The 23942-nt window shown below is 42.8% G+C and overlaps 6 protein-coding genes across 18 annotated transcripts; 4 read left to right on the top strand and 2 right to left on the bottom strand.

Annotated features, from left to right (window-relative positions):
* LOC116210038 (putative esterase F42H10.6) lies at positions 1–1674 on the top strand. The gene is made up of 3 exons (XM_031543831.1): positions 1–268; positions 783–923; positions 1352–1674. Exons 1-3 carry the CDS (start codon positions 77–79, stop codon positions 1493–1495), a joined length of 477 nt encoding a protein of 158 aa, XP_031399691.1. The 5' UTR covers positions 1–76; the 3' UTR covers positions 1496–1674.
* A 2155-nt stretch (positions 1675–3829) lies between these two features.
* LOC116211558 (calmodulin-binding receptor-like cytoplasmic kinase 1) lies at positions 3830–6321 on the top strand. 2 transcript variants are annotated; one of them, XM_031546000.1, is made up of 6 exons: positions 3830–4217; positions 4343–4590; positions 4692–4860; positions 5167–5259; positions 5351–5649; positions 5815–6321. In XM_031546000.1, the coding sequence occupies exons 1-6, from the start codon at positions 3971–3973 to the stop codon at positions 6133–6135; spliced, it is 1377 nt and encodes a 458-aa protein (XP_031401860.1). In that variant the 5' UTR covers positions 3830–3970; the 3' UTR covers positions 6136–6321. The 2 variants fall into 2 exon arrangements, with proteins under 2 accessions (XP_031401860.1, XP_031401861.1); XM_031546001.1 differs by having other exon boundaries at positions 3832–4217; positions 5170–5259.
* Positions 6322–6496: 175 nt separating this feature from the next.
* Positions 6497–9389, bottom strand: LOC116211559 (serine/arginine-rich splicing factor SR45a). 11 transcript variants are annotated; one of them, XM_031546003.1, is made up of 7 exons: positions 9084–9248; positions 8764–8905; positions 8456–8556; positions 8239–8347; positions 7992–8141; positions 7505–7568; positions 6497–7320 (listed from the first exon to the last, which is right to left on the bottom strand). In XM_031546003.1, the coding sequence occupies exons 3-7, from the start codon at positions 8554–8556 to the stop codon at positions 6692–6694; spliced, it is 1053 nt and encodes a 350-aa protein (XP_031401863.1). In that variant the 5' UTR covers positions 8764–8905; positions 9084–9248; the 3' UTR covers positions 6497–6691. The 11 variants fall into 11 exon arrangements, 7 of the variants coding, with proteins under 7 accessions (XP_031401863.1, XP_031401864.1, XP_031401862.1 ...); XM_031546005.1 differs by lacking the exon at positions 8764–8905 and adding an exon at positions 7815–7830 and having other exon boundaries at positions 7086–7320; XR_004157697.1 differs by lacking the exon at positions 8764–8905 and adding an exon at positions 7737–7887 and having other exon boundaries at positions 7243–7320.
* A 6403-nt stretch (positions 9390–15792) lies between these two features.
* Positions 15793–17383, bottom strand: LOC116211561. The gene is made up of 3 exons (XM_031546010.1): positions 17090–17383; positions 16659–16751; positions 15793–16282 (listed from the first exon to the last, which is right to left on the bottom strand). The coding sequence occupies exons 1-3, from the start codon at positions 17318–17320 to the stop codon at positions 16076–16078; spliced, it is 531 nt and encodes a 176-aa protein (XP_031401870.1). The 5' UTR covers positions 17321–17383; the 3' UTR covers positions 15793–16075.
* A 379-nt stretch (positions 17384–17762) lies between these two features.
* On the top strand, positions 17763–21451 carry LOC116211555 (protein GRAVITROPIC IN THE LIGHT 1-like). 2 transcript variants are annotated; one of them, XM_031545997.1, is made up of 3 exons: positions 17763–18969; positions 19216–20007; positions 20402–21451. In XM_031545997.1, exons 2-3 carry the CDS (start codon positions 19314–19316, stop codon positions 21166–21168), a joined length of 1461 nt encoding a protein of 486 aa, XP_031401857.1. In that variant the 5' UTR covers positions 17763–18969; positions 19216–19313; the 3' UTR covers positions 21169–21451. The 2 variants fall into 2 exon arrangements, with proteins under 2 accessions (XP_031401857.1, XP_031401858.1); XM_031545998.1 differs by having other exon boundaries at positions 19109–20007.
* A 146-nt stretch (positions 21452–21597) lies between these two features.
* On the top strand, positions 21598–23941 carry LOC116211560 (proliferating cell nuclear antigen). Its single transcript, XM_031546009.1, has 4 exons — positions 21598–22316; positions 23025–23177; positions 23278–23375; positions 23485–23941. The coding sequence occupies exons 1-4, from the start codon at positions 21998–22000 to the stop codon at positions 23707–23709; spliced, it is 795 nt and encodes a 264-aa protein (XP_031401869.1). The 5' UTR covers positions 21598–21997; the 3' UTR covers positions 23710–23941.
* Position 23942: the final 1 nt, after the last annotated feature.

Genomic DNA, 23942 nt, shown 5'->3' with positions numbered 1-23942 from the left:
GATTTTGACGATCGTCATAGTTAGAATTCAATTCGCAGATTTTTGCAGCGGCAGGGAGTAGGCTAAGTGTATATCCATGGAGAAAGCGAAGGAGTATCTGAGCGTACCTGAGGATGAGGCGGAGGCCGTGTCGCGACTCACCGTTCCGGCTCGCCCGCCTGGCAACTATCCGAGCTACTACGAGAGCTTCACTCTGAGGGGCCTCATAGTCGACCGAGTTGAACGCGGGCTCATCGTCTGCACCTTCACTGTCCCCTCTCGCCTCGCTGTAATTATAAGACTGATTTCTCTTCCTTGCCTATTCTGGAAATCTTATGAGAAAAATATAGAATTTTTTTTTTACTTGAATCTCAGCGTCCTGCTAGTTGGAAGTAATTTGCTTGCGAAATTAGAATTATTCTCATCGGTGCTCGAATTATTATTCTTCTGAGCTGAGAGATCAATTGGTGAAATTCCAAAGCGTTCGAGTTGAATGTAGTGAGTGGCCTGGAAATTCTGTATTAGGAAGTATTTTGGATGATACCGAGCTATACATCGAATTTACATGTGACTTCATGGATAAAAACGTGATTTTGTTGTTAAGCTTCACGTTCGAGTTGAATGTAGTTAGTGGCCTGGAAATTCTGTATTAGGAAGTATTTTGGATGATTCCGAGCTATAGATCGGGTTTACATATGACTTCATGGATAAAAACGTGATTTTGTGTTAAGGAATTGATAACATGTTGTTAAGCTTCGCTTCTATATCTTATGAGGTCGTCCCGGATTCGATTGTTTGTTCAGGATCACAGTGGGAACTTGGCGACAGGAGCAATTGCAAACCTGGTTGATGAGATCGGGTATGCTGTGCTGCACGTCGAGGGTGTTCCAATATGCGTCTCAGTTAACATGTCAATCTCCTATCTCTCGACTGCTAAGGCCGGTGTGAGTGGACCCTTTTGGCTGGCTGGACTTCCCTTGAATTGGATTCTAGTCTGTGAGCTTGTTTAGTATGTTTCCTCGGAAATGTCAGAGGAATTGTTTTTTGAATGAGCATGCTTGCTTACTTGAACTTGAATATGTGTCTCTATGTCATTGATGGAAGAGGGAGTATCATGATGCTTTATAATGGTAGTGTAGTTTGAGCAGCATCTTGGTTAAGACTCGAGTGCTAATCTTTGAAGCATAAGCGATGATCGATCCTAGAGAGAGACCCATTTGCTAGTGTTGAGTTTCTCCTGTTCTTTTCTGTTCGGCCATACATTGCTAGGACTGAGTTTCCTAAACTAATTTGTCGCGGTAGTCTTATCCACCCCCTCCAATGGTAGATCAATGTTGATTTTGCCTTTGTGTTATGCTGTTTGGAATTGCAGGATAAATTAGAGATTACCTCAAAGGTCTTAGGACAAAGAGGGGCTTATTCTGGAACAATGGTTCTTTTGCGGAACAAAGAGAGTGGGGAGATTATTGCTGAAGGTCGACATTCGTTGTTTAGCCCCCATGCCAGCAAGCTTTGACTGTTGGAAGATTTTGCACAGTATCGCCGAAACAATGTGCCCATAATATCAACACTTTGAATCCCTGATTTATCAAGATATCACTGCAATGTATATCTGGCCTACCTCTTTGGGACCAGTGTAAGTTCGTGATTGTAATGAAACTATTTCTTTATGCCTGAAAGCAAGTTGTACCTTCATTTGATCTGCTCTCCTTATGAAGCGGGAGTAGAGCTCGGCTCGACTTCTGGACAAGCTTTGGAGCTCGCTCCATATAAATGGTTTTGGTTGGAGCTAATAGAACTATGGGTCAACCCCGTTGAGTAGATCTTTCCAAGGTCGGGTTGCCAGTAGGTCCTTATGAAGCGAGCTGCACGCATGTATGAGAAACCATAGGGGCACCATGGTTTTTGCTAGTGACAGAAGGTAGTAGACAATGTTTTGTCTGGGGCATTATCAATGAAGGTCCTGATCTTATGGAAGTCGGGAAGTATTATTAGTTTGGGAGTGATGTTAAAATATAGGTGTTTTTGAGGTAGCAATTTGAAATTATTGAAATTAAAATTAATACTTAAAATAGTGAATAAGTATAAGTAATTTCCATAAATATATATTAATTTGATGGAGAAAATTACCTTTTAAACCGTTAAAATTACTACTACTTAAAAGGAAGCTCTATTTGCGTCCCTTAATTACGGTAGGATTGGGGTCAGAGACATCCAAAGCATGGGGCTGTAGTGCGCAAATCTTGGGTTTTGACGGATGAACTTTACATCAAAAGTAACATCTTTTATTATTTCCTATCTTTTTTTATTCTTTTTTTTTAAATCTCTTCCATTACTTTATATATATCTACTATTTCTTTCTCTTTCTCTCTCCCATTTAAGTCAAAGAGAGGAGGATGGATTGGGAGTCAAGTTGGCTACGCCCTTCGCCCTCCGCCCTCCCATCCATGGGAGAGCTCTGGCTACTCCTAAGAGCTTCGGCGATCACTCCGATGGATAAATAACGTCGCTCTCCTCTCCTCTCCTCTCCTCTCAGAAGATCACTATCAAAGAATTTTTGTTTAATAAATGCAAGCCAAATTGTACTTCCAATTGAATCGGTCATCTCTACAAGCGTTGCAAAATTGTCACCGAGTGCCTCCACCATCATCCCCATTAGCACTGCCCTGCACCTACCTTTGACCTAGTTGAGATTTGTGTCTAGCTTGTCAGACCCGTAAATGGCCAAATCGAGCTTGGACTGGTCAATGGGATAAAGCGGGATCTTGAGTGACTTCTGCCATCGCTGCCTCCCTGTAACAACCCCAACTCTCTCACCCCCAATCCCATGGCAACAACACCCAATTGCACAAGTAGGGTAGGGTAAAGGTATACTGAGACAAATGTTCATAAACAAAGAAGAAAGAAGCAAGATTTGAGTTGAGAATGAAATAGTAGGGGTGCAAAAAGGGATCCCAGCTTAGCCTGGAAGTTGAGAAGATCTCGAAGCGGAGCACTCTACTATGCAAAAAATTAAAGAGAGAAGCCACCGAAAAGAAATTGAAGAGAGAGAGGAGCAATAAGGGCACTCCAACGGCCACCGCCGACTCCATCTTCCCTGCACAAAACAAACCTCTATCTCTCTCTCTTTTCCAGAATTCAACATACTGTCATCTTGAGCTCAATGTATCTCACATCTCCTAACTGCATGTTGTCCTCGGTTCCGAGTCGAGTTCTTCCTTTGTAGCCGTGACACATGGTTGTAGCCAAAAGGGATTACCACTCCGCTAGGGTCCCATTGGGGGGGGGGGCGCGGTGACCACCGGGGCGCCCCATCGCCGACCTTCTCCTTTCCCACCTAGCCTCTCTTTATCTCTCTCTGTGTAATTTCCAGAAGACTTTTTGTTTGGGTTTTCATTTTTTGTTAAAATAACATTATAAGTAATGGTAGAGGAAAAAAAGAAACAGAAAGAATAAAAAAAGGCATGAAACAATAAAAAATGTCATTAGGAGCATTTCGTCCTTTTTAATGGGAGGCTGATGGAGGGGCTTTTCATACATATTTTTCAACTATCAAAGGATTATGTGATGTAAAAAAAAATTTAAGGTTTAATTTGATGTAAAGTCTATGTTTCAGGATATATTTTGTCAGCTTCTTATTCTCTTTATTATCCTGTATTCGTTGACATTGTTGTCAATTTGACTCGGTTTCTCAATTTTAATCTTTTTAACTTTTTAAATCATAACGGAGGGGAAATGGCAATCAATCCGAGTGAAGTCTTCGATTCTACTCACGTAAAACAGAACATCGAATTGGAAGACTTGGTTATATGTCTTGAAATGGTCCGTCTGTGAGAAGAAACCTCACTAATTTATTCGAGCATATAAGGATGAATTCCCATCTCTGCAACAAAACAAAAACCGTTTACTTCTATCAATAATGGGAAGGAACATCAGACAACCCAATGAATATCAGAGATGCGACAGCGAACGTAATAAGCTCCGCTAGAAGATGAGGACACCACCAACCGCCACGAACAACCCGAACCAGCGGCCGGGTCGTGGGAATCCCACCTCCGATCTTCACCGTTCGACGGTCCCAAATCGGAAAAATCGATCATTTGCTGATTACTTCAAGCTTGCAACCAAGAAAGCTTCCGGGCTGTTTGCGATCTTTCTGCTTCGGCGGAAGAGGACTCCTCCGGAAGGATCCATAGCTGAATCGGGAAGCAAAAATGATCAAGTCACTGCAGTTTCTTGTAAGTGATTGCTTGAAATCACACATACGGTCAATCTTGACTCACAGGACGCGTTATCAGCTTCAAAACTTGCATTTCGTACAGTTTATTACTTAGTTCTAATGATTTTGAACACAAATTTGCAGCTTCCACAGATGCTTCGACCGGAAGCAATCCGAGGAGCTTGTCAAAGCTAAGACCTTCCTTTTCCGCAAGCTCGACTTCAACTGCTGCGAGTGGGCCTGTGGGATCATCGAACTTCTCCTTTGAAGAGGTTCTGAAGGCGACCGAGAATTTCTCCTCGGCGAACGTGACCGGGGAAGGTGGGTTTGGAACAGTGTACAAGGGGAAGCTCAAGAATGGTTCTCCTGTTGCCGTCAAGCGTGCCAGAAAGGTAAAAGAATTCTTCGCACCTCAGTGCTGTGGTTTCAATTTTCAGTAGGAAACGGGGCTGGAGATTGCTTATTTAACTATTTCATTGGTGTTCTCCGGCAGAACATATACGATCAGCGAACTTCATCTGATTTCAAGAACGAAGTGCTTACCTTATCACAGATTGAGCATCTGAATTTGGTGAGACTATATGGGTACCTAGAGCACGGTGATGAAAGAGTTATGGTGGTCGAATATGTCAGTAATGGAACGCTTAGGGAGCACCTCGATGGTATGTTGTGCTCTTTCTATTTCTATACGCCAAGCATTGGGAACATCTTCATTGCTTTATGGATTGCATGAAGAAGATCAAGTTAAAAGTGAAATGACAGTTTCTCCACTCCAGTAATTGACAACTAGATAATAATATGTAGTAAAGATGGACTCGAAGAATAGTGATCCGACTTCAGGCGTTGGTCAGTCATATGAGTAGAGGCTACTTTGAAATCTGTTATCTGTTCTGCATGTTGTGGATGGTTATTAATCAGTTACAATATTACTGTTATCCAAGCTTGGGAACTGAATTCTTTTAGTGAAGCAGGTGTTCGTGGAAATGGACTCGAGATGGCGGAACGGCTGGACATTGCTATTGATGTGGCTCATGCAGTCACTTACCTTCACACATACACAGGTAATCCAAGAACTCCATCCACAAATAAAACCCAGAAAAGCATTATGCTTAAGCTCCTGCACACTTCAAATTTTGCTTTTTCTTTTGACAGATCCTCCAATCATCCACAGAGATATAAAGGCATCGAACATCTTAATTACTGAGAAGCTGAGGGCTAAAGTGGCCGACTTTGGGTTCGCACGGTCGGCTACAGAAGGCTCTGATGCGACTCATATTTCCACTCAAATAAAAGGGTCAACAGGTTATGTGGATCCGGAGTACCTGAGGACATATCAACTTTCCCCAAAAAGCGATGTTTACTCTTTTGGGGTGCTGCTCGTGGAAATGATGACAGGAAGACACCCTATCGAGTCTAAAAGACCATTGCATGAGAGGACTACCATAAAATGGGTGAGAGTTCCATCCAAGCCTCGACGCTTCTCTCACATTGTTTTGCTTCTCCCGTCGAAAGCCGCAATCAGTCCTATGTCTAATGCCTTTCTTTTGACAAGCTTGTTCGGCTCCATAGACAAGCATTTGGGAATGGTGATGATCTCTGCTTATAAACACTTGCAGGCAATGCAAAAGCTAAAGAACAGAGAGTCGGTTCTTGCAATGGACTGGAGGATACGGAGAAATCCTGCATCAGTCACAGCCCACGAAGAGGTCCTGAAACTGGCTCGGCAATGCCTGGCACCTACAAGACATTCGAGACCACCCATGAGAAAATGCGTGGAAATTTTATGGGGAATCCGCAAGGAGTTCAAAGAGAGAACTTCGTCTGCCTTGCTATCGGCTTCTCATCATTCTGCAAATTTTCCAAATAGAGATGCTAAGGACCACCGACATACATCATTTGGCATTGAAGAAGAGAGCCATAAGTTTGTCTCTGCTTGATGGGGATACTAGATTGAAAGTTTTCGTTTGGATCTGAGCCTTTTTTTTTTCCCCCTTTTTCTTTTCTTTTCCTTCTTCGGTTTTCCAGCCTTCTGAGAAAGCTGGGCAACCATGCAGGCCTCATAAGAAGTGCGAGTTCTATAATTCGTTCCTCGTTATCCAAATTCATCTGTTTCTCATAGACCATTTACCATCTCAGCTGCAATCCACACTTCGTATGTTAGAATCACAGAAATCGCCAAAATGTGTGGATCGCATGTTAGTATCGCAGAGACCGCCAAAATCTGACCTGACAAACGTAGCTGTCACAACCATTCTCTTGCCGGGAAGAGGAGGCGGAGGTAGTCCAGCATAACAGCAGTAAGCAATGAAAATAGCTATTTCATAGAACAGTCACTAATTTATTTGTTTATATAATAAACAGAACTTTGGTACTACATGTATCCATCAATCACTCGGAGAGCACAATATGCAGCACATGATAGCAAGTCCTCAATTACATTAATCCTCCCATAGCAGGGTAATTCACCTAACTTTGATACTAACACCCAGGTGCTCAAGGAGAAGGAGAAGCCGAGCTAGGAGTGACAGATCTCGAAACCACCCTAGAAGTAGCCCTTGCACTGCGGCTCTGAGACTCACTCCGACCGCGACTCTTTGAGCCACGACTCCTTTTTGAGCTCCTCCTTGGACTTGGAGAGGTGCTGCTAGAATAACTCCTCCTTGAGCTTCTCCTAGGCCTTGGAGAGACACTAGGAGAGTAGCTCCTCCTCGGCCTTGGCGAGTAGCTGCTGGAGTAGTCCCTCCTCCCAGGCGAGTAGCTGCGAGACACTGAGCGGTACCTGCTTCTGGTCCGTTTATAGTACCGCTCATCTGGCGAATAATCCCTGTAGCTATATCTAGAACAGGACCTGTCCTGCCTGTATACTGGTGACCTACAAGGGCGAGAACAAGAGTAGGACCTCTCACGGTAATAGTAATAACTCCGCCGATCATAGCGAGGTGAATAGGACCTGCGGCGACGGTAGTAAGGAGAGTATGATCCACTCCTGCTATAATAAGGTGAGTAAGACCTGCTCCGACTTCGATCAGAGGAATAGCAGGGAGACCTGCTCCGGCTCCGACTATATGGAGAATAGCTAGGGGATCGCCGGCAAGAATCATAACTGGGAGAGCGCCGACACCCTGAAAAGATAAAATAAAGGGATATTTTAAGTCAAACTATGATCATATTTAGAGCTTGAATAGGTGAAATCTATCCCAACTTTCCATACGGAAGTTAGAGAGTCCTGCACATTACTTAACCTGCCAATCCATATATTCAGCAACTCCACAACCATTAATGCCTAAGCAGTGAGACAGTTATTACCTCTGACAGTTCTCAGCCCCAAATACCGTCCTGGAGTAGGGGTACGTCCCCTCCTTCTGCGAGCCTGGCATGAATATGATAAAGTAAAAGATCAACAGCACAATAGGTTAAATAGAGTCAGATGAATTACGGAGCAGAAGAAGCAAAAGTTAGATGGAAGGGAAAAGATAAGACAACTGTAACTGAAAGGATCTAATTTAACGCAGAAAGGAAAAAGAGATGCAGGGCATACAACCCCAAGGATCTGATATTCGGTGTAGTACTTTGATTTGTTTGGTTAGTTGTATTTGTAGTTTGATGAAGAGCTAACCTGCTGCCACAACAAGCTTCAAGTGGAAAGATCCAAACAACTTTCAAACTCACAGAAACCAAGAAGAGAAAATCTATAAATGTGAAGCATCACAGCATTATTATTATATATAAGAAATGCATCAGAGGCCTTCTTTACAAAGAAACAGATGGATCAATAAAATTTCATAGTTCATACCTTCTCCACGGTAATAATTCGGCTTTCAAGGACAGAACGATCAAGGTACTTAATGCATCGTTCAGCCTCCTCAATAGATGACATCGTTACAAATCCAAACCCTCGCGATTCCCTTGTCCATGGATCAACCACAAGATGGACATCCACCACCTAATAGATAAAGACATGGAAAAGTAAATGCACATGCTCGAGCATTCACCAGAAGTTGAGAAAAGCACAGGCAGGAAGATCTGGTAAGAAGTCATACCGTTCCCTCACTCGAGAAATGCTTCTCAAGTTCTTTCTTTGTAGTCCGAGGGGACAAACCAGTCACATACAGGTTGTTACCAGGGTTCTCAACATCACTTGAAAGGCTCCTGCCGCCACAAATCATGCACAAGCTTGATAGTTAGAGACACAGGCCCCAGAAAACAGGACCAAAACAACACAAAAAGAAACAGACTTTCTTGTTAGAGGTAATATACCTTGATCTGCTCCGGGACACCGACCTTGACATCGAGGCAGACCGGCTGTAGCTCCCGTAAGAAGGGGAGCGAGAGTACCTTGACCTACTTGAGTAAGACATCTATATACATCCAGGAAAAGGACATAGCTTGAGATCCACAAGCATCATATTACCACAACAACACAAGAAGTCTACAAATCAAAGCGAAATGGAATAGCACGTCCATGGTTTCCAAACAATACGATGATAAGAGAATGAAAGCCGCAATTTTGGTACTTGAGATCAGAGACCCGTAAAAGACACGATTAAGCTCATCACAATCACAACCTCGAAATAACGGTTCGGTAGCTCCTCTCTCTAGCTGACCCGTCTGTTTATTCCCTCTATAGTCAAACGTTAACTCCCCATCAGATCAGCTAGCCGCAGACACAACAAGACTCTCAATTCGGCAATTCACTACAGTCATCGCCTATAAATTCCAAACATCTAATCAAAACCCGGAAACAATACAGTCACCGCGCCCAAAGAACCAAACCAAAGTAAGCCTTTTCAAATGAAAAGAAACCGAAAAAGCCGGCCTTTCTTCATCTAGAAGACTGACCACACGGCTCCAAATCAAGTCCGATGAACGGAAGTGGAAAACACACCGTACAGCAATTGAAGCTCGACACAAGTAGGCGTTGGAAGAGAAGAGGATGCCCGTCCCACTCCCTCTTTCCTATCGATCACAAGAAGAAGAAGAAGAAGAAGAAGAAGACAACACAGCCCTGTCGAACTGAGCTGGAAAACCACCGAAATCCCGCAATTTCGAGAGAGGGCTCACGTTTTAAATATGGAGATGGAGAGACAGGAGAGAAGCTTCTGGACTCCAAGGGCTTATTCAAATTCAGTTCAACGAATGGTTTCGTTCGTGGTCGGGCGGAATTTCTGGGTTCTTCCACCATCCCCTCCCCACGCCTCCTTCCATAATGGATCTTTTAATTTAACGTGGCGGGCTCCTATTGGCTTGGTTGCCATGAGATCATTGGTTGGATGGATGGATGGATTAGTAATGAACTGCGAAGAGGCTTTTGGGCCTCCCTCCATTTCTTCTCATCTCGATAACCAGGGGGCCCGTGGTGGGACTGGACATGGTGTTTGACGTTTAGCCCAGAAAATGATGAGGTGGGCCGTTGACTGCACTCGCTCACGGCATAATGATCCACGAATCATGCATGGGGCTCAAGATGCTGCTCGACCAGCTATAATATTACTCAGCCACTTGGGGATGGAATGGGAAGGACTCTTATAGGAAAGGTGGACTAAAAAAGGAGTGCGTGCTCTGCGCTCGTCTGTCATGCTCATGCATGATGGTTCCCTTCCCTCCTTGAGTTGAGCTCCCATCTGCTTGACACTGTGAATCTATCTATCTATCTATCTATCGATCGCACTATGGCTCTCACTCTGCCTTCTAGTTTTCTTCTCACTCGGTCGCTCCGCATTTTCTCGGCAGAGAAATTGAGGACGGAATTCTGCAACTGCGAAGGTCGAGCGAGGTCGTGGCGGTTTTTACCAGCTGTGTAACGCGACGCCCCGTCAGTGTAGAAAACCCACCCACCCCATACCACTACTGCTACTGTACTTGCAATTCACTATCAGTCCCCATACCGCTACTCTTTCAGATTTCGTATTAATTTGTGATTCTGCCAAATGGGGGCGGGGCCGCATTGATCCTTCCTCACCCGGCATTGCAACCATGGAGCTCCTCGCCGACAGTGACGCCTTGCACTATCTCTATTCTCCTCCGCTCACTGGGTATGGGTCTCCAGCTAGCTACAAGCATGTGCTTGTGCATCATGGCTAGTTCCGAAGCCCAGGCTCTGTAAGCTATCTCTCTCTCTCTCTCTCTCTCTCTCTCTCTCTCTCTCTCTCTCTCTCTCTCTCACTCTCTCTCTCTCTCTCTCACGGTCTCATCGATTCTGGGCTCGCTTTCGTTGATGTGATCCCTCATTTATGTGATCTTTACTGCCTTTCTCAGGTTTGAACGCTATCTGTAATGTATGATTATCATGATATAATATGACTTCTCGCTCTTTATCTTTCTCATCAATTCTTCACCCAGGTAGATGATTGTCGCGTGCTAAGCTTAATCGTTTTGCCTCTTCATTTCCTATCTTATCTGTCATTTTCATTCTCTTTACTTGTGCTGTTCTATGATCTATCTCTATACCCACAACCGAAAACAGACACCCTTGATTTTCGCAGGCGTCTCTTTGCTTTCCCCGACTTAGATCATTTCATCTCCGCAATCGTGTTTCCATGTTGGATATTATTTGATTGGACAACTTTCTCTGGCTTCCTGCACGAGTGGTGGTGGTAATGGTGATTGTTGAAATTTTGAATGTTCTAGGTGAAGCAAATCAGTCATTTCTGTAGGCATGACGTTCTTATTTTCATCAAGCTTATTTTGAACAGATGATGAGCGCTTCCGAGCAGATTAATGCCTCTCTGTCAAGACACTCCACATTGATTGAGGAAAGAGTTCAAACTTTGGCTGTCAGTCTCAGTGCCAGTAATGGTATGGTGTTGAATTATCTTCTTAGAACTTTGTATTTGAAGATGTTCTCTTTGAGAACGAGGATTGATACATTTTCATGCGAATCTGCTTAAGTTATGATTGATATTCGAGAAAAGAACATAAATACGACAGTTGACTATATTACCGCCTCTCCTTGAGGATTGTCCTTCAAAGCAGCAACTCATTTTTCCTTATAGATTTACACTTCCACACCACTAACTTTCATTCATAAACCTTTGTCTTTAATATATTTTGGTGCTTGCATATGCATAACCCTCTCCTTTATTTAAAATTTTCATTCTCAAACCTACAAAAAGTTTAATATACATAATTCAGCCTTCCAAAATTATTAAAGTTTGCGTTGATCGGATGATTTCTCAAACAAGGAAGCAACTGCTGACATTGCCAACCTTAGCAGGTCAAGTAACATGTAGTGGCTAAGCATGTTGTTTTCATGCATTTTTCTTTGATGTGCTAGTCATGCATACTCATCTATTGCACGCGTTACTAGTATTTTGACTATATGTAATTGATATCTGTTAATGCAGGATTAACTTTGAGACACTTTCCAGCACCGTCAGGGATGTGGCCTTTGGTGGTGATCACTGTTTATGGAGCAATCTTTTTCACCACCAATTTCTTGACAACCTAGCTCTCAGCCTTTTGTTTGATCTTCCAGTCACAGCTAACTCATCAAACCTCCAAGAATCTCCTATTTTCTCTGTATCAACAGAATCCTGGGACGTCCATGTCACCCTTGTACTCTTCTAGAATAATGACTGAATCAAGTCCACTTGGAGTTGCCTACTGAAATTCTGTGATATTAAACAGGGAGCAGAGCCTGTGCCTCAGAGCTCAGCCCTCGCTTTTTGAGGTCATTGCAGCAAATAAATGAGAGTGATCTTAGAGCAAAGATGCCACTAAATGAGGTATTCACACGCTCATACTTGAACCTTTAGAATAAGTTATAAGTCTATTTTTGCACATTTTGCTAGCTTCTACTGCTTCAGTCCATCTTCAGAAAGCCTTTGCCTCCTATGGAGGACACATAATATTCCAATCATGTTCCTTTCCCATATCAAAGGTACATGACCATCATTCTGGTGCGAGGAAGGCAAAACTGAAGAAAATAATTCAGCTTCTTATCAGCACTTCATCATCCTGACCGTTCCTCGTTACCTTGTTTTGCTGATTTGTGGCAACTTCTTTCATTCCGAAAGATGGGCATCTATGAGCATATTTTTCATTTCTGGTGATGTCCTGTGAAAAGAATGAAAGATTGCTGAAAGTTAGTTTATGACATAGCCACTAGATCCGGATGCTTAATTTCATTGCGGATTAGAGTACTGGTAAGAGGAGGAGGATTAGTTCAATAAATGGAAGTTGCAGCAACCCTGGATCCCTTGTACTTGCCTTAGATGAATCTGTAACTGAGACGCCTCTGAATCAGAATTCAGGGCAATCTTCTCATTTTGTATGCCAGAATGATGAAGCTGATGTTCCCTCTAGCACCTCGCTTGAACATATTTCAGCTGCTAATAAAGAAGAAGGTAAATTTTCAATTACCTATGGAAAGTCGTTTATTCATTTTATTCTAAAACAAGGGGGCATTCATGGCTACGCATGGAAATTATCTACAGGTATTAAATTGGAAGATACATGCATAGCGGCAGGAGAAGTTTTTGAATAGCGAGAGCGTCTAGATGATTTCTTCGTCTCTCTTAAAATGATTTCCATGTGCTATGTGTTTTTATTTTGGCGGATCTTCTGTCTGCTATGTGAAATTTCTCTTCTGTACAGCTGACTTTAAGTGCTTTATTCCAGAAAAAATATGTTCCATGTCAAACCGAGTTATATTGGAACTTTTTGCAATTCTGACTTTGTCTGAGGATAATTATGAAAATTTGATCATGGTTTGTGAAGTTCTGGAATCTTGCAGAAAAAAATAGGAGAGATATTCTAGAAGTGAATAGTTGAACATAACCTTTAGCACTGAAGGAGTTGCGTGGACCAGTCCTAGCAAGTTTGTGAAGCTGCTGAAACGATGCCCTTTTTGGCATATCTGTCTTAATGCACGCACCCTATAGTTTCCTTTTCCTAAAATTTCTTTTGTATTTCTGTTGCTAGCGTAGAACTAAATAGTGGGATTCCTACTCGCGAATGATCATAACCTTCTTTGGGTTTTTCTTTTTTTAAATTGTTAGAATGGTTCTTTTGGGCTTTGTTCTGATGCAAAATTTTCCAATGTGAACATTTTATGTACTCATCTTAAAAGATGAGACTCCTATGCTCAGTCCTTGGACTTGCATCATCATTTCCATGTTTGTGTTTGCCTGTAAGTTTTCTGCAAGAAGTTGAATTGGTGCATCTTAATATTAGTAGTTTTTGCATTCAAAATGTTAATAATTCAATGCCTTTGTCGGAACTTGGACGTGGTATTTTTGGATGGAATGCGCCAACTTTTCCAGATCCATCTGATGACAAATTGTTAGTTCTTGCCACTGGCTCTGTCTTACGTCACATGCATCTTACACATGTTTATTTCTCTTTCTGCCTGTATTTCATTCTAAACGAACAAAATCATTTTTCTGCTTCCATCAGTATTGTTCTGATATTGAGATTCTCTTTCCTTTTTGATGTTAGAATAAAAGGGAAGTGTTCGAAAGGCTCAAGACACAATATTATGTTTCTTGCCAAAACAGAAGGGGAAAAAACTATATGTTGCTTTTAGTTTTGATGGCTTATGTTCTTTCAAAGAACTGCCTCTTTGTTTTTGTTGCTTGTGATGGCCGAGAATTACAAATGGTTTCTAGTTTATCAATAAAATTTCCTTGTATTCACATTTTTTCGGGGATATTTACTAATAGCAAGCTCACCTTACCACAATTATTAGCAAATATAAGAGCGCAAGTAGGATGAATGACATATGTCTGATAGACAAGTAAGTCTGATCGACTCCTGCCACGTCATTCAATGGTAAAAAAGGTTCTTGCTTAGCATAAGTCTGCAGATATTTGCTAAAGAATAATGGGGTAAAAGTATATATCAACAGACCTCGGAAAGCTAGACTTGGTTCTCCATCGATGTGGCATCTGGTAGTTATGATATATTGATACAAGCAATTTACAGAAAGACTATGATGAGGATGAGATTATTTGCTCAGAGGTAATGGGATAAAAGTATCAACGCGACCTTGGGAAACAAGACTCTGTTTATCTGTCGATGCGGCATGTGGTAGTTACTATATGATACAAACAATTTACTAAGAGTGTAATCAGGACGAGATATTTATTAGTCTTTGATGTTCAAATGCATTGTCTTTAATTGTTGATAAAATGGGTAAACGACACTGTTACTCTGAGGTACTTTGTGTTCCATAATAATTATTTGTTACTACTTATCCATTTTCATCAGCTGTGAAATCTATATAGGGTTTTCCAGTTTCTTCAATAGCCAAATTCTTGCTTAGGGCAATGATACTTAAAAGGTACTACATTTTCTTTTATTGGAAATTACAAATTACATTGTGACAGTATGTCCTGAACTCGCAGCATGATACGTCTATCGTGGTTAACTCCATCTACATACACTGGTCCATGATGTTGACGACCAGTAGAGGAAACTGTGTTGCCTTGGATGGTGATCCATCTAGTTGTTGGAGAGTATCATTCTATTAATAGACTCTAGCCTAGTAATACGGTTAAGGATGTAATAGTCTTTATAGGAGATCCCATATATTTATGTTCATCGGGCAAAATAGTTATGATCGCGTATAATGTTGAAAAGCATTCAAACTAGTTTTATAATCCTGAGGAGCTTCAAGTCTAACTGTCTTTTTACAGATGTCAATATGGAAACTGTTTACGTGGCAGAAGTTGATGCATGGATTGATGGCTTGCAAAACATTGAGTTATCTTTTTGCTTCAAGTCGCCAAAATGTTCATCTCCTTTTCCCAAAGGTTGTTTCTCATACAGTATTCATTGAATATTGAGTGCAGGTACTGTGACCTGTAATGTGGAGCCATTTCCAGTTGTTGGAAACATAAAGATATCTACATGGATCCAGTGCATTGAGGCTTTGAGTGAAAGCAGTCTATACAGGGAGTTCTCTGGCATTGTATGAGTTGCAAGTGGCAGACGGACTATAATTTTCCAGGTGAGACGGATTGTTATCTGAATTTGTTTGTCTAGATCTGTCGTTTTACCCCCTTTTTTATGCTAGATGGACCGAATAGCATCAACTCCTTCCGAGATTTTCCCAATTAGCACATTTAATTTCCTCTTGCCAGTTTTTGGTCATCCTTCCTCACAGTCCTACAGAATCAAATTTGATATTATATGTGTATAGTTTACTCTCGGAAGGGTTTTTGTTTTAATACCAAAATAGCAGTTTCAATTTGTTTCTCTTTTCCCTCCCACTTCTTTGGAAACATTGAATAATTTGGATGACATCAGATCATGGGATTTTTAAAATGGCATCCTTGAACAGGTTTGTGGACTTGGATTGGTTTCTTTAAACAATCTTAATTGCTGGGAGTACTCTTTTTTTTGTTGAATAAGTACTTCTGGATAACCTTGTCCGGAGGACTTAGGATGTCAATACTAGATATAAAAATTGCTGGCTGATCTAGTAATATATATTAGCACTGTTGTTTCATCTCTAATCTCAGCTGCATTTTGCATGGATCGGCTGACAGGTTGTTGGATTGCCCCTTTGATCAGGGTCAACCGTAGGACTGGGGATTACTTGTTAGTGATTGGTAAATGGTTCAAAACAAAATCCGAGGAACAGGGACTGAATTGAAGATTTATTTGGTCATTTATTGATTATTCAAAGGTAGTAATCTTACAGTAAAAGAAACACTTCCACATTGACCAGCGCAACTTCTTTTTTTTTTTTTTGGGATAAGTGACCCGTGCAACCTGAGGCAATACTATTGGTGTTGTAGCTACCATATCTTAGACCCTGTAGGCTGGGGATAAGTTGGACAATAACTCCTTTCAAATACTGAATATGAACCACGTCAAATGCATGGAATAATGTGCTTCGTCCAGAATATTTGGAGACATGACCAAGCCACCTCAATTTTCACTCCTGTTTGGCTTGTCTGAGGCAATTAAATCCTGATCTGGTGCAGATTTCTGGCTCACCGTGTCAGCAGCGGAGGGAATCCAATCGTTGGTTGCTGGATTGCCCTTGCAGGAGGCATGAAGTCCTGTGGAAGTATCAGGTGTGAGATTGAAACTTCCATCACTTGAATTATCCACCTTTATAAAGCCGGTTCCAGTCTGAAATGAAACAAGCAGATAGATTAGTGTAATCAACCTTCTAATTTCTGCTCGCAATTTGCATTACCTGATTACACATGTAACTCTTTTGCCTTATTTAATGCGTTTTCTGATTCCTATCTAGATCGATAAGATAAACAGCTGAGCTTTTTCAAGCTAACAATGTTCTGGTCAGGAATCTTAATTGAAACTGCATTAACCGGTAGATCGTCTTGCATTAACACTAAAACTTCTGGGTTCAGGTAAAAGAAAAAAGGATAAACTGGAAAGATTTCGAAAATTAGGTAGGTGTCGGGAAAGGTCTTAGTATCCCCGTGTGGTTTTATTCATTATTATCATGACTTTGGCAAAGGTTGTTGAACCCAATTATACCTACCTGGTGGTGTTGCTTGTCAACGTTGTTGAGATCCTTGTAGTAGGCAGTCTCCATAAATTCCTCCTCCACTTGGCTTCCACTGTAATTCAGTTTCTGCTTTCAAAAGTCCCAAAAGCAGATCCAGGCAATGGTTTGACAGATGGAAGCTGATTAGTATCGGTAAAGCTGTTATTCGCTGTGCATTGTTGTAGTTTAGTAGCACTTTTTTATTTGGAATTATTCCAGCACGTATTCAATGTGCCGACATAATAATGAAACTTTTCGACAGTGTTACTAATGCAGTGCTCGTGATTACAGACAAATATAGAAAGGTAACAGACTTATCAGAGTATATGATTGCTCAGTGTACGTATTTGTGCTTACATGAGATGCCCGCATTGAATCTATTCATTGACAGAGACTTGATTATATGCCAAGGTACGTATACAGACCTGAGTACTACCCTCGAGGCGTTGGAACTCCACCAACTCCGGTGTAGGATTGTCAACGCCATTACTGGACAGTGCATCAACATAGTTGGAAGAATCCTCGCTCCTCCGCGGCTTGGTATGGCGCTTGGGAGCGATACCGTCAAAGTAATCTCTCGTCTCCTCCTCTGCTTTCACCTCTTCATCCCTCGATAAATGAACATCGCTTCTGTTAGGCCTCCTGAAGGATTCCATCTCTCTAGTGTCAATCGATTTCCTAAGGTACTCCTCTCTGTTAGTTTCCAACTGGGGATAAGGTTTGATGCATAGAAGGTCCCATGTTGGTTGAACTTATAGAGAGACTCCTATTAGCTGTTGCTTAGATATTTCTGTGCGCTTGTTAGCTGTTGGGTGTACGGAAGGTTGCAGCCATGGGACCACTAATGTTGACACTTGAATAAAATATCTGCTCGCTTTTATCCAAATGAAATGGTGGTGGTATTAAAAAAAAAAAATGGAGATATTTTTAGCAGGAAAATTGGTTCGAAGTTGCTGACTTTATTTTAGATCTGTGCTGCTGTCACGTGATAGATACGATAAATGAAGGAAATTCTTCGTTGTGCATGAGCTTCACTCCTCTCTTCGTAAGTAAACATTCGCTGCGGATGTTTGGCAGCTGAAACGGAGGAGACACTAGCTTCGCCATCGCCATCGCCATCCGGTGACGACATGATTGGATGGCTTGGCATTCTAAGTCAGAGGCTTCTCCAGTTAGAGATTCTTCCATGGGCGATACGAGGATGCCTTTCTTGCGGATACTCACCATGCAGCATCTTTTCCTCTTATAGCTCGCTTTCGTTTATCCGCCAGAATGAGCTTGAGATGAGAAAAGGCCAAGCTCCGGAGGCACTGGAGCCTGGATCAGCTGCTCCTTCAGAGGGCAGTGCGTTAGTTGAGTCGATAGTTGCTGGTGTTAATACTGGTCGAATTGAAGAGCCAACTCCCAGCCAGTGGACTTGATTCGGTCATGATTCTTGAAGATACAGAAGTCCATGTGGACGTCCAGGTTCTGTTGATACAGAGGAGGGAGTAGATTCTTCGGCGGATTTTTATTTTCACTTTCCCTTTTTTTCATGTACTATATAGTATATGCTATCACATATAATATAATTGGGAACCATATATGATAATTTGGCAATAGAGTATGGCGTGGCAATAGAATGGTGTGATTCATGTTCCGACGGTATGACCTCTCTTTGATTCTTAGGCTGCATTTGATTTTTGCAAATTCTGTGAATTTGGATTGGCTTTGAATCCAGATCGGGTCCAATGGATTGGCCTGACTCTGAATTGACTCGGGTCCAAAGTAGCAACCCGAGCATTGGAAACTCATGCTATGAGCCTGCTTTTAGATGAAGTGACAATCCAATGGGGGGCAGTACTGTAGTAGCTACTAGCTGGTTCGCTTCACGTGACGGGACTTGTCCATCACGTGACTTCCTCTGTGCTATAGCCTATAGTCAAACTCTCTTGAGGTTTGAACTTTACAGCCAGTCGTTCATCCGACCGTACACGTGTCCCCTGAGTTGCTCAAACAACGAATGATGAATGAGAATGATTGGTATGCAACTGGGAGTTGTTGCTCCCCAATTTTCAGTCAGACTTTCAAAGCCCTCACTTCCTTCCTTTGCTTCCTCTCCCTCCCGTTAATGGCGGTTTCCTCGGCGAGGTAGGTGGGGTTTCTGCGTGTTGGCCTTGGCCCGAAGGAGAAGGAAGCTGTCTGAGCAGTAACAGTGACCGCAAAAAAAAAAAAAAAAAAAAAAAAAGGCCAGAACTTATTGCTCACAATCCGGAAGAAGAAGAAAGAAAAATTCACTTGCGATCCATCAAGCTCACAAGGGAAGGTGAGGTTCTTCTGACACACCTTTCTCTTATTCGATGTAATCGACTGCATTGATAGATGGAGAGATAGACAGATTTATGATGCCCCATTTATTTATTCATTTAACGGTGGGTTGAGGTTGAGATTAAATTATCCTGCAGAACCCAGCAGCATGTGGACCCTTTTGTCCTGTGTGCTGAGATGTATGGTATGGTGGACGGGGTAGCCGGTAATATTATATTAACTTTCATGCCCCAATCTGCTGCAGTTCACTGTTAATGCTTCGGCTATAAAGCTGCATTGCATGATCTCCATTTCCATCTCTCTACCGGGAAGCAGTAGTGAGAAGAAAGGAGGGACCTGAAAATGGCCAGCAGGGTGTCGAATTTCTCCAATCTGATACAAAGGGTCTCAGCTTCGTGCTTGCTGGATCCCCTCTGTGCAGTCCGGCGGGACCCAGATTATGCGAATGGGAAGTACTATGAAGATGATGAGGAACGTGATTTGGAACACTTCGAAGAGGGTCAGGATACAGAGGAGGAAGAAGAAGAGCGGGAAGCAACGCAGCAAGAAGAGAATAATGGAGGAGTTAGGACGTTGGAGCAGAGTAAGAGAGAATCAAGAATGGAGGGGCTAGCGGTTGAGATGGAGGTTTTGCTTAACGAGGTGTTCGATGCAGTGTCGATGATGAAGAGGGCTTATGTGGGCCTGCAGGAAGCGCACTGCCCGTGGGACCCGGAGAAGATGAGGGCTGCTGATGTGACAGTGGTGGCGGAGCTGAAGAGGCTCGGGGTGCTAAGGGAGAGATACAGGAGGAGCATTCTCGTGAATGGGGGCGGTGTTAGCGGAAGGAGAAGCATTGATGGCAGGGCAGTTGGGCTAAGAGAGGTGGTTGCACCATACGAGGCAGCTGTGGATGAGCTGAAGAGGGAGGTGAAGGCGAGGGAAGTTGAAGTCGAGAACTTGAGGGAGAAGCTGAGGAGTGTGACAAATCTTGGGGGTAATACAAAAAAAGGAAGGTCCCTCTCAAAGAAGAAACTCACCCTCAGCCCTAGTCAAGGTCTGTAGTTCGTGCCTTTCTTTATTCTGCTGTTAGCAATGTTATTGATTTTTCTGTCTTAGTTCGTATTCGTGACATAATACTTGACTGGTAAACAAGCCGAATATTTTATAGATTCACCAGAGTAATGATAAAAATTAGAAATCTTTGGTGCTTAGTATGTTCTTTCCCTTAATGGAAATAGATAGAGAGCATAGAATTATTTAGTCGGCATGGGCGGGTGATTTGTTTCTAAATTTGCTAGTTATTCAATTCTATGCACCAAATTACACATCACCGGAATCATCAAGCAAATGTTGCATTCAGTTCCAGTTTACCAATCCCTAAGGCTCAGTTTTGCGCGGTTTGCTTCGCATACTGATGCTGTGGTTCACGTTTGCTTTTTCCTTGACAGTCATAGCAGCCCCCGCTCCAGAGCTGTTTGAGGCTACGATGAGTCGAGTGAAGGAAGCGTTAAAGTCCTTCACTGCCATCCTACTATCCCTCATGCGCTCTGCTCACTGGGACATTTCAGCCGCCATTCGTTCTATTCAAGCCACCTCTGCTGCTGGCGGCACCAAAAACACCTCCTCCAAAACTGGCACTCACCATGTGAAGTACTCCCTTGAGTCCTACATCTCCCACAAAATCTTCCAGGGCTTTGATCACGAGACATTCTACATGGATGGCAGTCTCTCCTCGCTCCTGAATCCTGAACAATACCACCAAGAATGTTTCACTCAGTATCGTGACATGAAGTCAATGGACCCTGTTGAGCTTCTTGGGATCTTACCCACCTGCCAGTTTGGTCAGTTCTGCTTAAAGAAGTACCTCTTGATTGTTAACCCAAAAATGGAGGGGTCCCTTTTTGGAAACTTGGATCAGCAGAACCAAGTAATACATGGGAACCACCCGAGGAGCGAGTTTTATCGGGAGTTCCTGGGGCTGGCAAAGGCTGTTTGGTCGCTCCATTTGCTGGCTTTCTCACTTGATCCTTCGCCGAACCAGTTCGAGGCTAGCAGAGGAGCCGAGTTTCACCCTCAGTACATGGAGAGTGTGGTGAAATTTTCAGATGGCAGGGTTCCTGCTGGTCATATTGTCGGATTTCCCGTCAGCCCCGGATTCAAGCTCGGGAATGGATCGGTAATAAGAGCAAGAGTTTATTTGGTGTCGAGGATGTGAAATTAGAAAAAATTGTGCTCCGTTCACCCCTGCTTCATTTACGGAAAAATGCAGACATAGCGTAGTTTACTATTTGTATTAGATAATTTAGGGAGGACGCTGTTGGAAATGATCAGAGAGGGACGATGGAAGAGGGAGTTTTGTTGCATACTGCTGAAATGGTCTCTTAGTTTGGTCTGCATTTTCCTCCTTACTAATTGTTCTGATTTGTTCAATCGAGTACCCCGAGTTCGTTACGACTTTGAAGTTTGACCCTCAGTTAAAATAACAGTCTCTAGTTTTCCATTTTCGAGTGATAAGCTGTATCCCACTTACGTCTGCACAGGTCTTTGGGCACAAAAGCGAATGTGAGCAAAGGAAATTCGGAAAACTTCGCCGGCGTTGAGGGATCTTATCAGGAAAAATAGGAAGTTCGGGGGGACAACATTAGGGAAGCTTGAGAGATAGGAGGACGAATGTATAATATATATCAAGATAGACCGGGGTAAGCCCAATCTACCATCCCGCTATATTGGGCCCAAGGCCCAACTGTCAGAAACGTAGACGACCCAGGATTATGGGCTTACGCTGGGAGCATGCATGTATTGAGATGGACCGGGGAGGCCCAAGATCTAGGTCCTGAACATAGGTGGCCCAGAGTTGCGGGCTTACATGCTCACCTGTTAGGCCCCTCTGCAGAGGACGGTAGCTTCCCTCGGACGACGTGGCGGTAAAGAAGCAGCATATCTCCCGCCACTGGGAGGAGTGGACTTCCTCCCCGGTTGTCAAACAGTGCCGTTCTCAGAACTCTAACCCTAGCAACCGGACGGGCCGCGGAGATAGAGGAAAGATGCTTGAGCTCCGGCTAGTCCAAGGTTCACTCCTGAAGAAGGTTCTCGACTCCATAAAGGACCTAGTGAACGATGCCAACTTCGACTGCTCCGCTACCGGCTTCTCCCTTCAGGCCATGGACTCGAGCCACGTGGCACTCGTCGCCCTCCTCCTCCGGTCGGAGGGCTTCGAGCACTACCGGTGCGACAGGAACATCTCCATGGGCATGAATCTCAATAACATGTCGAAGATGCTCAAATGCGCCGGAAATGACGACATCATCACGATCAAAGCGGACGACGGCAGCGATACCGTCACCTTCATGTTCGAGAGTCCAAGTATGTGCCTCTTGACTTTCATTTCGGATTCTATCTATCGAGAAGCTTGTAATCCCATCATAAAATAGTAAATGTGTTGTCATTCTTAGGCTTCTTCTGCTACCTTGCTGCTGATGTTTCTGGAGTTGCTGCTCGATCGATGCTAATTCTGCTGCACTTACTCAGCTCTAGTTGCTGATTTCATTTCGTTAACTGTTGTTGTTTTTGATATGTTTGGTTGAGTGGAGCCTTAGGGATTCCCTTTGATCCAGACTACATTCATCAAATATGGCTTTCCACGATCCTAGTTATCCCTGTAATTATCTTGATCTTTGTTCACAATGTTATATCATCATTCAAAAATAAAAAATAAAATCTGGAGGTTGTTTATTTGGGGACTTGGCTCGTGATTTTTCAATCCAAATGCTTTTCGAAAGCGACTCTGAAGCTCATTGAAAAATTTTAGACTTCATGAGTGTCACTTGTAAATTCATAACTGAGAGCTTAAGTAAGCTCTTTTTTGCTTGAGAAATCGCCTGAAGTTAATGAATCAACAATCGAAGTTTGTGGAAGGCTGTCGATTGGATGCGTCAAGCAGTGTTGATTTTTCTTTGTTGTGTTGGTCATCATTTCCTCTAAGATTATATTTAACTGTCGGCAAGTTTTCAAGTCATATGCGAAGAGGAGTCCATGTGAGTAATCCCATCTTTGCTTTGTTCTATCTTGCAGCACAAGATAAGATAGCAGATTTTGAGATGAAACTGATGGACATTGACAGTGAGCATCTGGGCATCCCGGAGGCTGAGTACCATGCAATCGTAAGGATGCCTTCGGCTGAGTTTGCTAGGATTTGCAAAGACCTTAGCAGCATCGGTGACACAGGTACTTTCTCAAATAGACTCGCCTTGTGATTTAGTTTGAACCACAGAATTAGGATGAACGTATAATGATTGATCAACTCTTTTTGAACTATTGCTTGCAGTTTTGATATCCGTGACAAAGGAGGGCGTGAAGTTTTCTACCCGAGGTGATATAGGAACTGCAAATATCGTATGCAGGCAGAATACCACTGTAGACAAGGTTGTTTTTTAATCCCGGTTACTTTATTGCGTGTCTGCTTTTAAAGGTGGCCCAGTTACTTTGAGGTTATGCATGTGTGGCTTTGCTGATTCTTGTTAAATATTTACAGCCGGAAGAAGCAACAATCATCGAGATGAATGAGCCGGTTTCATTGACATTTGCCTTGAGGTATCTGAACTCATTCACAAAGGCAACCCCACTGTCTAACACGGTAACGATCAGTTTGTCTTCGGAGCTCCCTGTCGTCGTCGAGTACAAGATTGCAGAGATGGGGTACATCAGGTTTTACCTGGCTCCAAAGATTGAAGAGGATGAGGATGAAACAAAAACCTAGCTCCTGATCGGTTCCTATACTTGACATGCCGTGTGATTACATCTGAAATTTTCTGTTGGCTTAGGTTAGTATTTCCATCGTGCAAAGCAAGCTTAAGTTTTGGATGCCTTTTTCTTTGTTTATGTTTTGGAAATCTTCAGGCGTATATAGTTTTGTTCTTTGGCTATTTTTCATCAATGTGCTATGATGAACTTTTCTTTGTTGTGCATTATGAGTAGCATTCTTGGATTCAG

Source organism: Punica granatum, chromosome 6 (assembly GCF_007655135.1).
Source record: "Punica granatum isolate Tunisia-2019 chromosome 6, ASM765513v2, whole genome shotgun sequence".
Classification (NCBI taxonomy): domain Eukaryota; kingdom Viridiplantae; phylum Streptophyta; class Magnoliopsida; order Myrtales; family Lythraceae; genus Punica; species Punica granatum.
Note: the sequence above shows the minus strand (reverse complement) of the source record. Positions and strands in the feature narration are given on the sequence as shown.

Excerpts from the sequence above, each read along its gene's own strand:
- LOC116210038 (XM_031543831.1), top strand. The coding sequence starts at position 77 with ATGGAGAAAGCGAAGGAGTATCTGAGCGTACCTGAGGATGAGGCGGAG. Across the intron at positions 269-782 it reads CTGTCCCCTCTCGCCTCGCT|GATCACAGTGGGAACTTGGC; the intron begins GTAATTATAAGA and ends TTGTTTGTTCAG. Across the intron at positions 924-1,351 it reads TCTCGACTGCTAAGGCCGGT|GATAAATTAGAGATTACCTC; the intron begins GTGAGTGGACCC and ends TTGGAATTGCAG.
- LOC116211558 (XM_031546000.1), top strand. The coding sequence starts at position 3,971 with ATGAGGACACCACCAACCGCCACGAACAACCCGAACCAGCGGCCGGGT. Across the intron at positions 4,591-4,691 it reads CCGTCAAGCGTGCCAGAAAG|AACATATACGATCAGCGAAC; the intron begins GTAAAAGAATTC and ends GTTCTCCGGCAG. Across the intron at positions 5,260-5,350 it reads TTACCTTCACACATACACAG|ATCCTCCAATCATCCACAGA; the intron begins GTAATCCAAGAA and ends TTCTTTTGACAG.
- LOC116211559 (XM_031546004.1), bottom strand. The coding sequence starts at position 8,556 with ATGTCTTACTCAAGTAGGTCAAGGTACTCTCGCTCCCCTTCTTACGGG. Across the intron at positions 7,569-7,991 it reads GAATTATTACCGTGGAGAAG|GCTCGCAGAAGGAGGGGACG; the intron begins GTATGAACTATG and ends TATTCATGCCAG. Across the intron at positions 7,321-7,504 it reads GGGGCTGAGAACTGTCAGAG|GGTGTCGGCGCTCTCCCAGT; the intron begins GTAATAACTGTC and ends TTATCTTTTCAG.
- LOC116211561 (XM_031546010.1), bottom strand. The coding sequence starts at position 17,320 with ATGGAATCCTTCAGGAGGCCTAACAGAAGCGATGTTCATTTATCGAGG. Across the intron at positions 16,752-17,089 it reads GCCTCGAGGGTAGTACTCAG|AAACTGAATTACAGTGGAAG; the intron begins GTCTGTATACGT and ends TTTTGAAAGCAG. Across the intron at positions 16,283-16,658 it reads TTGACAAGCAACACCACCAG|ACTGGAACCGGCTTTATAAA; the intron begins GTAGGTATAATT and ends GTTTCATTTCAG.
- LOC116211555 (XM_031545997.1), top strand. The coding sequence starts at position 19,314 with ATGGCCAGCAGGGTGTCGAATTTCTCCAATCTGATACAAAGGGTCTCA. Across the intron at positions 20,008-20,401 it reads CACCCTCAGCCCTAGTCAAG|TCATAGCAGCCCCCGCTCCA; the intron begins GTCTGTAGTTCG and ends TTTCCTTGACAG.
- LOC116211560 (XM_031546009.1), top strand. The coding sequence starts at position 21,998 with ATGCTTGAGCTCCGGCTAGTCCAAGGTTCACTCCTGAAGAAGGTTCTC. Across the intron at positions 22,317-23,024 it reads CTTCATGTTCGAGAGTCCAA|CACAAGATAAGATAGCAGAT; the intron begins GTATGTGCCTCT and ends TCTATCTTGCAG. Across the intron at positions 23,376-23,484 it reads AGAATACCACTGTAGACAAG|CCGGAAGAAGCAACAATCAT; the intron begins GTTGTTTTTTAA and ends AAATATTTACAG.